We start from the raw sequence: 13,063 nt of genomic DNA, 5'->3' as shown, positions 1-13,063 counted from the left end.
ATAAGAATAATGTCGGACAGTATCAGAGCACCTTGCACTTTACTAGTTGTGCTCTGAGCACAAGAACCATTCTCTTAACATTTACTTACCTTCACCAATGCAGTAAATTAGTCTGTGCTTGTTTCCATTGGTTCTGTGCTAGGAAAGGATGAGATTTCTTAGGCACAGTAAGTACCCCCAAATGAGCAAACAGTGCTTGAAGAAATGGTGAATACCATTAAGTTTCAGTTGTTATTTTCACACTGCCCCCTCCACTACCTATTCAGGATCAGTATAACAGGGAAGAACATTAGGACAGAACTTTGAAACTGCAATGTCCAGGACTAAGTGACAACTAGATGTTGGTAAAGTCCTTAGTGCTATGTGCTAGCACATTGCCATCAGCTGTGACAGTAGTTTAAGTGTAGCTTTTACACAAAATACTTGGTATGAAGATAACACTGGTCCCCAAGGCAAGCTATTTAAAAAGGATTTACACCACAATTGCCATATGGGCATTTATTCTGTTTTTTGCTTTGTAGAACTAAGAACACCACCCCAACCCATTCACAAATAGAGACTTATTCCAAGTTTAAGAGGGGGAGAGATTAGTAACATTGAGAAAATTAAGCCGTTATTGAAGGACTATGAAACATCCCAGAAGAAGCTGCTTTCAAGAGCAAGCTATACAAGGTACTGTGAGAGTCATACTGGAGGCATCCGGTGACTAAATCTCAGCTGTACTGGTCCGTGAAGCGAAGAGATTTTGGTTCAGAAATTGAACAGAGAATATTCTCTATTTGTTTTGCTCTTCTGGCTTCCTGCCTAAGCTGCCTTGCTCGTTCTTTGGCAGCCATTTGCTCTTCTCGCCTCTCCCGTCTCTTCCTTTTTAGCCATCTGCAGAGAAATTAATTATTTTGAAAAACTGAAAATGAAGTGGTCCAAGCTTAATTTGATTACTTCTTCCAGGTTTACTGAAACCAGGTCACCTACTTTATCCTTAGCAAAAACAGCACACTCTCCAGAATAGAACACAGCATCAGAGGATAGTTTGTAGAGCTATAAGAACACTGAATACTAGGGTGGACCACAAGTGCTTTTGACTAGATAATAACGCTTGAGGGCTAATATGCATTTTTGAAGTTCCTGTTATAAGAATTAAGTTCATCATGAATTAAAGAGGGCAGTGAAATATACTTATATGATATTCCACAGCCCCCTTTAGACCAGTTTGGGAGCAGTCTCAATTTTCTAAAATTTTGGCTCTTGGCAATCCAGCATTACGCTCACTAGTTGTTCTAGTGCTATATCCTGCTGTCTTAGCAGCAGGTACAGCTGCATAGGCACCTTCCCAACATGACCATATACTCTGCTGGTGTGCCTGCGCAGCCACATCCTCACAGTGACCCAGCCCATGTACCACCCTAGTAAGCAGCTGTAATGCTGATGTTAAGAGAGTAGCACTGCTCTTTAACAGGAGGATGCTCCTCAGAAATACATGGGCCCTAGAGCGTGAAGAAAACTGTAGAGTGAGGGAAGACACTTCCAAATGAGGGCAAAAGGCTGTCATCTTCTGCTTCCTAGGGAAACAATCCAGATTAAGTTGATAAAAAGTGAGATGGAATTGTTCCTGTTAGGCAGTAACAGGACAAACAAAACACTGAACAACTTACTGTTTATAAGCGTTGTCGTTTTCCGCTGTTCTTGGAAGGAAAAACATGCATTCTTCCTGCTCTTTCAGGTTCTGTATCTGTTTTTCTTTCATGTGTTCTATCTGCTTTTTTCTAAGCCACGACTTGTAAGCTGCTTCTGGATTTCTGCTTTCCTGCTTCAAAAGAAAAATAAACTCCACAGAGATCTACTCCAAATAAATCAAATATTAGCAACTTGTTTACAATGCTAATGTGAGCATTTTACACCACTTTCCAGTTACAGTCACACCTTGGAAGTTGAATGGAATCCATTCCAGAAGTCCGTTCGACTTCCAAAACGTACAGAAACCAAAACACAGCTTCTGATTGGGTGAAAGAAGCTCCTGAAGCCAATCAGAAACCACGGAAGCTTCATCGGATGTCCGGGTTCCAAAGAATGTTCGCAAACCAGAACACTCACTTCCGAGTTTGTGGTGTTCAGAAGCCAAAACGTCTTGAGTACCAAGGCTTTTGGGATCCAAGGTATGACTGTATTCAGTATATATTTTGAGGAGGCATAGTTGCTTGATAATCCACAAAAATGTACCTAGAAGGCATTCAGATTCACACATATTGAAGCTAAGACTCATGGCAGCATACCAGCTTTCCAGAAATGGCTAGATACACTAAAGGCTATATAAATATATATATATTCCAATATATACACATACACTTTGGAGGAAACAATATTACTTACCTGCAGTGGAAGTCTGAACCTTAACATCAGAAAAACTTCACAACCTGAGAAAAAACTAGATGTAACTCAGTTTTCAAGCTGGTCAGTCACAAAAAGATGCTGTTTTTTGGAATCAAGCCTCAGATTTGCCTATCAATTGATTTGCTTTGCTCAGTAACACAATGATTTTAGTATGAGATGTTTGATATTAGAATTTATAAATTCTCACATCCCATCCTTTAGTTCACTGAGAATTTTCCAGTTAGAGTAAGAACAATATTCCTGTACAATAAGGCCTAAATGCAGCTGCCATAAAAAGTCTGAAGTAACTGACATCATCATCATCATTATTATTTGGATATATAAAAGGTCTTGCACACTCCTTACTCTTTACTACCACAATCCCAAGAGCCAAAGACAAATAAGGCCGCCTTATTTTCTATGCCTTCTGCATAGTTATACCAGGCATTAAATACGTTTGATAAAAGCAAATAAATGTGTCATGACATAGGTAAGTAGCCTCCAATGGATGCCTACACCAGACACAAACATCTGCTTAGGGGGGAAACTGCCATATTAAATTTAATTAAAAGGTAGCATGCAAATACCACAACTGCCACAAAAAGAGTCTTGCAGATGCTTGACAGCATAGCAAATGGGTTTCTAAATAACTGATAATTGTATTGACTGTAGGCAAGTGATCCTAAAATTGTCATGGCCCTATACCTGCTTGCAGCTACAGTTCTGGAAATAGAAGGTGAGATTGCTGTCAATCCTTGTCAGGCAGATTGGGTTTTTCTTCGTTTCAACTTTTTAGAACTAAAACAGGCTGCAGCAGGACAACAGGCATGGGAAAACTTACTCTGCTATTCAAGTCTTCCAGCTGTTTTGCCCTCTGAATTCGCCTCTCTTCCTGCAGCTGCCCTTTTTTCTTCTGCAGCCAAGCTCTGAAGACCATGTCATTCTCTCTCCTTTTCTCCTCCTCCTGTATTCTTTTCCGAATTTCTTCCTTACATTAAAATGTGAACAAAGAATGTGAACTTTTCAACAATCCCAATTCAAAAATTCAGCAATTCTTCAAGCAGCGGTAGTAAAAGGTGTTTGAAATTATTCTAGACCATCCTGAAAAGAACCGGAGCATGAATACAGAGTGATGATAGTAATGTGTTCCAGAGGTTACAATGCAACAATGTTATCAATGTGTCTGAGAGATAGTAAGAACATTAAGGTGAATAGAATTATTTTTTGGTGCTGCATTTACACATCTGCAAGCTAGGTGGGGACGGTAATGATCATTTTGTGTCTAAAAATACTAGAAGGATCAAAAAAGCAGTAGAATTTCAAGTTTAGAGACAGCTGCAGTGAAGTCACATATTACTTGGCACCTCTTTATAAGAACCTCCCGTTCCCCATTTCCAATTTCAAACCACAGCACAAAACCAACAATAAGGGGAACGGCATCTGAGCAATGCTTTAATGATAAAGCCTAGTGGTTTTAGGTGGAAGAGATACAGGTAAGCAAGATGTGGAGATGCAAAACACCGTATCTACTTCAGATTTCTCTTCAAGTCATACAAATCTTTCCTACAAGACTTTTAAAGGAGCAAAATGTAATTCTATTGAAAGTGGGTAAAAACCTATCTCCTTACAGAAGGGGTTGCCGACATAGTGCCATGGGCATGGCACCAAAGATCTCTGTATATGTCCCCTAAAAATACAGAGTGTGTGAGTTACTGTTTGCTCTTCCTGCTCAGCTCCTGTTTGCACTGGCTCAGCCCCCCCCCCCCACATCACACACACACACGTCTAAACATGCCCATGTTTTATTAAATGCTAAAACTGGACACCCATCCTCCCATTTTGAATAGAGCAGAGGTGCAAGGAGTGAGCATGATGGTGACTGATATAGGTGTCTTTTTACAATGATGATAGTGGCTACCAGGACCACAAAATGGTACAGTTAAGTGCCCATCTCTTTTTCCATTCTTTTAGATGCGGTAACCATTTTGTGGTATGCCAAACCTCCACAGCAGTCATTTTGTGACTGGTACTCTCAGAACTCCCTCCAATTTCCCAGTGTACCCAGTGGCCCAAAAAGGTTGGTGCCCTCTGCCTTAAAGATACATACATACATTCTTACACTGAAAGCAAATACAGTATACAACACTTAATTATTGCTAATGATGAATTGATGGCAACTAGCTTAGATGGTATTAAAAGTGGAATTGGCAGTTCTCATTAAAGGCTATTAGCCATGACAGCTGAAGGGAATTTTCATATTCAAAAGCAGTGTATCTCTGAATATTAGCTGAAATTGGAATAATCAATGGGGGTAGCTTATTGCCTTCGTGAATGGCTTGTGGGCATTTCAGATCTACCTGCTAGATCTGAAAACCGACTGCTAGGCTAGAACCCCAGTCACCCCACCCCCACCCCGATTTTACATTATTATGCTAAAAGCAGCACTAATACCTAAAAGTGTGATTTTTAAAAGGTAGTTAATGCTCCTCTTTCTGAAAGCAAAGTGATGTGCACTTGCATATATGCACAGGCAGCTTGTTCCATAATTGTAGAGCCAAGGGATTACTACTTGCAACTGTACTAGTGGAATGACAGGACTCTGCACAAGATGCTCCTTGCATCTTAACAAGAAAGTGAGTTTGCCAAGGAGAGTCGTGGAGGGATGGGTCTAAAACAAGACCCAATTACAGTGCACTGATCTTCTCATTTCCTTTGTACTCTCACCTCTTTCTTTAATTTCTCTTTTCTTTGTTCCATTTGCTTTTGCAGTTCTTTTTGCCTGGGTGACAGGCAGTATGTAGAACTTCTTGCACCGAGACTCACATTTGCTGACTGCACCCTTCGTGGACTTTTCCCCCTTTCTGTGTTTCTTGTAATGTTGATTGCTGAGCATGGCCGAATGGGTGGTGGTTGAGGGACACGAATGCAGCCTTCTCTGGTCACAGATGTTTGTCCTAAGGAGTCTTCCTTTGTTATACAGACAGGGCTGAAAGCAGTACTGTAGGAGGTTTTAGGAGAAATGTGTTGAGCTTCAATGTCACTAAAAGAAACACTTAGTGGAGGAAAGAAGCCTTGGCTCTCAATGTCATGGATACTGAGGAGTTCAAATTTCCCATCTCTTTCTACTAGAATCTTGCCATCCTTGTGCTCATCATCTGTAGCACCATTAATAGAAAGAGAAATATCCTCCCTTCCTGCTCCATTACAAATGTGCAATTGAGACAGTCTGCCTGAAATGTTCCTGTGGGAATCATTTTTTTCAGTTTCTAAAGCTTTCAAAGAGGGGATTTCAAGATCTACTAGATCATCCTTGAATTTTAGTTTCCTTTCTTTCGTTTCATCTAAAGGTTCCTGAGATAGAAGTAGTTTGTTGGCTTCCTCAATTTTTTCTAAGATGTACCGCTTTATATCTTCATCATCATCCTCCTGGTCTTCTAGCTTTGATTCCTGACAAGAATCTTCACTGTCAGAATCAGATGTTTGCTCCAACTGCTTAGGATCAAGTTCAAGTATTGAATAAATTTCGTTTTGTGACTTCTCATCCAGAACTTCCTCAGGCTCAGGAGGCTCTTGTGAAGGATGTTCTCCCACTTCATCACCTTTAAAAGATTCTCGTGGAGAATTTATTCTATCTTCTATACATTCTAAGTCTTTGTCAACACCTTCATTTTCATCATGATTCTACAAAGAAATTCAAAGTACCTATTTATGTTAGGATGTAATGGGAAGCACACATAAAATGACTGTCTTCAAATGTCATGCTAAACTCCACTTTATAAAATGAACAAGCCTAGTCTCCTCTCTGACTTACTCCACATACTTCCTCTCTTTATCCCATGCAGGAAGGAATTTGGAATAGTTCACTTCCACTTTCGATTAACCAAACTTGCTGTATCATCTGGACCTAAAAAATGTGGTTAATCTTAAATAGTGTTAAACAAGTCAGCTTTGTTAACTATCGTTTGAAATTGGCTTGTTTGAAACTAATCATAGCTAAAAGTAAACACAGTTTGTCAGTCCAACAACAAACCAGTGTCAAGAAGAACCAGAAGCAAAACATTCAAATTCCTCCTCTCTGGCAGGAGGGGTATGAGCTTGAAGCTGACCGCAACTCACTTCTTTTGCTCATGTTGCATAACTATGGTTTAGTATAATCTGCACATACAACCAGTGTGCCATTAACAATTATATTTAAGAATATGGGAGAAGGGTTGTATCTTGGGGGTAGAGCATCTGTGTTGTATGCAGAAGATCCCAGCTTCAATCCCCAGCATCTCCAACCATGTCCCCTTTAAAACCCTGAGAGCCACTGCCAGTGAGATGGACATTACCAAACTGTATAAAGCAGCTTACTATGTGCCTGGAGCCAATTCACACAGTTCCCAAGGCAAATTTCCTTTTCGTTGTAACTAAATAAAAACTTAATAGCTTAAGTTCAAAATGCGTATAAACAAAATTCTAGAAGAATAGCCAGTGAGGTGCAATGACTGAGAAGCTGAGCTTCGATGTAGGAAGCCCAGGTTCCATTCCTCACTCAACTGTGCTGAGTGATTCCAAGTCAATTACAGTCGTACCTTGGAAATCAAACAGAATCCGTTCCAGAAATCCGTTTGACTTCTGAAACGTTCGATTTCAAAGCGCAAGTTGAATGGCTGCAGGAAGCACCTGCTTTTTGATTGTCCGGAGCTGGAACGTTCGACCCCCAAGACGTTCAGGAGCCGAGATACAACTGTATCCTCCTTTAAAAGTGACCATTTTTACCCAAGTATATATATATGTTATCTCAATAAAATATTAGATTGCCTGTTTTTAAAAAAGTTTTAAACAGTGCAATCCTATGCATGTTTACACTGCGTTTAACAAAGCCTACTCACTATTATTTAGGACTGCAGCCCGAGACTGCAAACCAAAGAATCTCTTCATTCCAACACACACTTCTGGGTGCACACAAGGAATTATCTCCTCTTGTACCATTAATGCCAGATGAGGTCACCTCAGATGTTTCTGAAAGTTGGTACTGGCTTGATCTCGAAGGTCTAAGTTCCCTGGATCTCAGCCTATACCCAACAATATTTTAAGAACCATAAATGTCCTCTCATTCCAGTCTATCTATTTACATCAGCACATTTCATATGGAACTGAGATACTGGCACAAGACTAATGTAGTATTTTGCTAATACCTGTATATCATTAGAGATTTGTTTTTCTTCTTCATTAATTAGCCATTCAAGATCTTTTTCAAAATCATCTTCGTAGTCCCCACCATCTGTGGGACTTCCAGTATCTGAAGATTCACTAGTGTCTTTTTTGTCACTCATTGTGGATGTTCCTTAATGGAAAGCTACAAATTGAAAAAATATATGAAGTGTTTCATTACAAAGAAATATGGACACTTTAATGACTCTAAGCAGGCAATCTTGCATAATATTTTCATGACTTGAACCCGATTGTTTCTCAGCTGTAATTCAATAGCTTTACTGACTGTCGGACCATGTCTGCTTTTTTACCCAAATTTCATGACCACCAAATGGTCCTACAGTCACCCAGCTTTTTGTAGCTTGTACAAAATGCCATAGGCCTACAAGATTGGATCAAATAACTTATAGGAAGTTTCCTTGAGATTCCTAGATACAAGAAATACTGCCTGAACTCTGTAGTTCCTGTTCTGTACTAATCATGTTTCCAATTACAAGATTATTCACTTTTCTTTTATGTTGCAGTTAACGAAGGTTGAATGTGTATCAACACTAAATTGCTACTTATGCATATTGGCAGAGAAATGCATGAAACGCCCTCTGATAGCCAGACACGTGTTCACAACAAAAATATAAAAAATTGTCACCAACTCGGGTTGTTATTTAGTAAGTGTCACATTAACCTGATTACTGATAAACTAAAAGCACAATCCTATGCATGCGACAGGGTGAGCTCCCGTTGCTCGGTCCCTGCTCCTGCCAACCTAGCAGTTCGAAAGCATGTTAAAGTGCAAGTAGATAATAATAATAATAATAATAATAATAATAATAATAATAATAAATATTATTTATACCCCGCCCATCTGGCTGGGTTTCCCCAGCCACTCTGGGCGGCTTCCAACTGAATATTAAAAACAGTACAGCATCAAACATTAAAAACTTCCCTAAAGAGGGCTGCCTTCAGATGACTTTTAAAAGTAAAATAGTTATTTATTGCTTTGAAATCTGCTGGGAGGGCGTTCCACAGGGCAGGCGCCACTACCGAGAAGGCCCTCTGCCTGGTTCCCTGTAACCTTACTTCTCGCAATGAGGGAACTGCCAGAAGGTCCTCGGCGCTGGACCTCAGTGTCCGGGCAGAACGATGGGGGTGGAGACACTCCTTCAGGTATACTGGACCGAGGCCGTTTAGGGCTTTAAAGGTCAGCACCAACACTTTGAATTGTGCTCAGAAACGTACTGGGAGCCAATGCAGATCTCTCAGAACCGGTGTTATGTGGTCCCAGCGGCCACTCCCAGTCACCAGTCTAGCTGCCGCATTCTGGATTAATTGCAGTTTCCGGGTCACCTTCAAAGGTAGCCCCACGTAGAGCGCGTTGCAGTAGTCCAAGCAGGAGATAACTAGAGCATGCACCACTCTGGCAGGACAGTCCGCGGGCAGGTAGAGTCTTAGCCTGCGTACCAGGTGGAGCTGGTAGACAGCTGCCCTGGACACAGAATTAACCTGTGCCTCCATGGACAGCTGTGAGTCCAAAATGACTCCCAGGCTGCGCACCTGGTCCTTCAGGGGCACAGTTACCCCATTCAGGACCAGGGAATCCCCCACACTCACCCGCCCCGTCCCCCAAAAACAGTACTTCCGTCTTGTCAGGATTCAACCTCAATCTGTTAGCCGCCATCCATCCTCCAACCGCCTCTAGGCACTCACACAGGACCTTCACCGCCTTCACTAGTTCAGATTTAAAGGAGAGGTAGAGCTGGGTGTCATCTGCATACTGATGAACACCCAGCCCAAACCCCCTGATGATCTCTCCCAGCGGCTTCATATAGATATTAAAAAACATGGGGGAGAGGACAGAACCCTGAGGCACCCCACAAGTGAGAGCCCAGGGGTCTGAACACTCATCCCCCCCCATCACTTTCTGGACACGGCCCAGGAGAAAGGAGCGGAACCACCGTATAACAGTGCCCCCAGCCCCTCTAGACGGTCCAGAAGGATGTTATGGTCGATTGTGTCAAAGGCCGCTGAGAGATCCAGCAGAACTAGGAAACAGCTCTCACCTTTGTCCCTAGCCCGCCGGAGATCATCAACCAGCGCGACCAAGGCAGTTTCAGTCCCATGGTGAGGCCTGAATCCCGATTGGAAGGGATCCAAATGGTCCGCATCCTCCAGGCGTGCTTGGAGTTGTCTGGCAACCACCCGCTCAATCACCTTGCCCAAGAATGGTAAATTTGAGACTGGGCAATAGTTGGCCAAATTGGCTGGGTCTAAAGATGTTTTTTTAAGAAGCGGTTTAATGACCGCCTCTTTCAGCGGGTCTGGGAAGGCTCCCTCACAGAGGGAAGCATTCACCACCCCGCAGAGCCCATCGCCCAGCCCTTCCCGGCTCGCTTTTATCAGCCAGGATGGGCAAGGATCAAGGAGACAGGTGGTCGGTTTCACTTGTCCAAGCAGCCTGTCCACATCCTTGGAGGTAACAGATTGGAATTGATCCCATATAACAGGACTAGACAGAACTCTAGCACTCTCCCACCCTGGCCCTGCTCCCACGGTGGAGTCTACCTCCTTCTGAATCTGAGCGACTTTATCTGCAAAAAACTTTGCAAAAGCATTGCAGGAGATCTTGGGGTCCCTACCAGGCCCCGGTGGTGCAGGTGGTTCCGATAGATTGTGAACCAGCTGAAAAAGTCTCCTGCTGCTGTTTTCTGCAGATGCAATGGAGGCGGTGAAGAAGGCCCTCTTCGCCGTCACAATTGCCAATTGGTAGGCTCGACGTTGAGCTCTAGCCCGTGTCCGGTCTGATTCAGAATGAGTTATGGACCACAGGTATGAAGTTCATGGCATGTAATGCCTTAAGAGAGAATATAATGAAAATGATATACAGGTGGTACATGACACCAGTCAAGCTTGCGCAAATTTATCACTTGCCCGATAATAAATGCTGGAAATGTAAAGAGACGGAAGGTACATTCTTTCACCTTTGGTGGACATGCCCAAGGATTAAGGCTTTCTGGGAGATGATCTATAACGAAATGAAAAAGGTATTTAAATATACCTTTCTGAAGAAACCAGAGGCCTTTCTCCTGGGCATGGTCGGCCAATTGGTGTCAAAGAAGGACAGAACTTTCTTTATATATGCCACAACAGCAGCAAGAATACTTATTACAAAGTATTGGAAGACACAAGATCTACCCACTCTGGAAGAATGCAGATGAAGGTGATAGACTATATGGAACTGGTGGAAATGACTGGCAGAATCCGAGACCAGGGAGAAGAGTCGGTGGAAGAAGATTGGAAGAAATTTAAAGATTATTTACAGAAACATTGCAAAATTAATGAATGTTAGAATGATGTTGGAATGAATCTAGGTGATTTTAGCAAAAATGTATCAAAGATTTCAGAAAAATAGACTGTTAATTGGTGAAAAGAGGGAAAGTAAACTTATATCAAGATCAAGATAAATTTTCAGGATAAAAATTTTGAAGAGAGGGAAAGGATTTGCTGAAATGGATAACTGACTTAGAATACAAAAAAGGGAGGTGTGAGGAGCTCAGGGAAACAAGCAAATGAAAGATAAGTTATGGGAAGGTTCGATTTGTTTGGGTTTTTTTTTCTTTTGTTTTTAATTGTTATTATCTTTCTGTTTTTTATCGTGATGTGTTGGTTTTGTTATTGTTTAATTTGGTGTTTTTTCTTTTGCCTTTTTGTAAATTTAAAACTTTAATAATAAATACTATTTAAAAAAACAAAAACAGAATGAGTTTTCCGCCACCAGCGCTCTAGCCGTCTCAACGATTGTTTCATCACCCTCAGCTCCGGGGAAAACCACGGGGCTGTCCGGGCTCCATGCAATCGGAGAGGGCGCTTCGGAGCCAGACAGTCAATAGCCCTGGTTAACTCCGCATTCCAGCGGGCCAGCAGGGAATCAGCTGAAATAGGTACCGCTCCAGCGGGAAGGTAAACGGCGTTTCCATGCGCTGCTCTGGTTCGACAGAAGCGGCTTAGTCATGCTGGCCACATGACCCGGAAGCTGTACGCCGGCTCCCTTGGCCAATAAAGCGAGATGAGCGCCGCAACCCCAGAGTCGGCCACGACTGGACCTAATGGTCAGGGGTCACTTTACCTTTTATGCATGCCTACTCAGAAATAAATTCCACCAAGCTCAACAGGACATATTGCAAGGTAAGCAGCGGAGCGTTGATCCATCAAGGAAAACTGGCCAAGCACCATCCCATTCTTACAATGCAAATCTGCCGGGCCAGGCGATGAAGGTATCGCCTGCAAAGCAGCCTCCGACCAACTTTCCGGATCCAGTCGGAGGATCCAAATCAAGCCTTGGGGCGGCCACTTGATGAGGAAGATCGAGGCCCCTCCAGAGGCGAAACCTGCCTGTTCGGAGGCCGAGGCTTTCCGAGCACCTGAAGCAATTTACGCCCGTCGCCATGGCAGCCGCCTCCCCGCCCACCCCAGGGCGAGGCCCGCTCTCTGCCGAAACCACGGGGCCGAAGGAGGCGCTCAAGCCCCGCCCTCCTGCCTTTCCCCGCCGTCCCTTCGGCTCCGTCGGCGGAGAGCGGCTGCCCGACCCTCCCTCGCCCCTCCTGGCCGGGACAACCAGCCAGGGGGGGGGGCTTCGGACAGGTCCGCGCCCCGCCTCCCCCCCGAGCTCAGGCTCTGACAGGCTGCTGGCCGTAGACCGGCGTCCGCCTCGACGAGACCCCCCTCGGCCCTCGCCCTCCCGTCGTTCATCTCCACCTGTGGACGGCGCCGGGCCGCGACCCGCCCTCCATGGCGTTGTCATGGTAACCGCTGCGCCCCCCGGCGGCCCGTCATGCCGCCGAGACTTCCCCTCCCCACGCCACTCACCAAAGCGGAGGACGACGGCGGCTGCGAAGGTCCACACGCGGCCTCTCACGCGCCGCCCACCACGCTCGCCGTCTCCATAGCCACCGCAGGCACGGCGAGCCGGCGGGAGGACAAACGCGGGCTTCCCGCCGCGGCCCTTTGCCGTCGCCATGGAGACGCCGCGTAACGTCACGCAGGGCGGGAAATCCGCCCCTGCCTGCTCCGCTAAGCTGAGGTTATATGTGGTAACTTGGCAAGGAAGGCATTTTACCGGTCAGCTTCAAGGTCGTTTAATGAGGGCTAGTGGCCTCTCGACCTCCTTCCCTCATGGCACCGGGGAGTAAAAAAGCACATTTATTACACTTGGGATACTTATCTGCTCCTAGGATGCTAGAGTGTATTTAACACCCGTTTATGAAAAAGTAATCTTGAGTGCATTTTTTACTTTCGAATTTAAATGGAATGATCTCAGATTGTGGATTACGCTTATTCTAGAATTACCGCTATTAACTTTTGTGCGTTTTTTGTTTTTTAAAAAAGTATCTTGTAAACTGCCTTGAGAACCTATTGGGAAGCAGACACCCATAACGAATAGCGGGATGGATGGATGGATGTATTTTGGTACTTCTGATTCATCTACAGTTGTACCTTGTTTCCCAAT

The 13,063-nt window shown here is 43.9% G+C and overlaps 1 protein-coding gene and 1 long non-coding RNA gene across 6 annotated transcripts in view; one reads left to right on the top strand and one right to left on the bottom strand.

Annotated features, from left to right (window-relative positions):
* LOC309531495 overlaps nt 1-13,063 on the top strand; it is an 80,811-nt gene that overhangs the window by 46,868 nt on the left and 20,880 nt on the right. The gene's annotated exons all lie outside the window — the stretch shown is intronic.
* CCDC181 (coiled-coil domain containing 181) lies at nt 484-12,560 on the bottom strand. Of its 5 annotated transcripts, none has more exons than XM_082221016.1 (6): nt 12,424-12,560; nt 7,548-7,708; nt 5,092-6,048; nt 3,209-3,355; nt 1,653-1,807; nt 484-876 (listed from the first exon to the last, which is right to left on the bottom strand). In XM_082221016.1, exons 2-6 carry the CDS (start codon nt 7,683-7,685, stop codon nt 714-716), a joined length of 1,560 nt encoding a protein of 519 aa, XP_082077142.1. In that variant the 5' UTR covers nt 7,686-7,708; nt 12,424-12,560; the 3' UTR covers nt 484-713. The 5 variants fall into 5 exon arrangements, with proteins under 5 accessions (XP_082077142.1, XP_082077141.1, XP_082077144.1 ...); XM_082221015.1 differs by having other exon boundaries at nt 12,313-12,437; XM_082221018.1 differs by having other exon boundaries at nt 1,653-1,804; nt 12,313-12,437.

The sequence above is a fragment of the Podarcis vaucheri genome (genome assembly GCF_965113315.1).
Source record: "Podarcis vaucheri genome assembly, chromosome: 4".
Lineage (NCBI taxonomy): Eukaryota > Metazoa > Chordata > Lepidosauria > Squamata > Lacertidae > Podarcis > Podarcis vaucheri.
This window is presented reverse-complemented; position numbering and strand designations above follow the sequence as displayed.

What these genes read in the sequence shown, in the direction of transcription:
- CCDC181 (XM_082221016.1), bottom strand. Translation starts at nt 7,685, where the DNA reads ATGAGTGACAAAAAAGACACTAGTGAATCTTCAGATACTGGAAGTCCC. An exon ending in AAATCTCTAATGATATACAG is followed by an intron (nt 6,049 to 7,547) that starts GTATTAGCAAAA and finishes ATTTCTTTGTAG; the next exon opens with AATCATGATGAAAATGAAGG. An exon ending in TGGAAGACTTGAATAGCAGA is followed by an intron (nt 1,808 to 3,208) that starts GTAAGTTTTCCC and finishes TTTCTTTTGAAG; the next exon opens with CAGGAAAGCAGAAATCCAGA.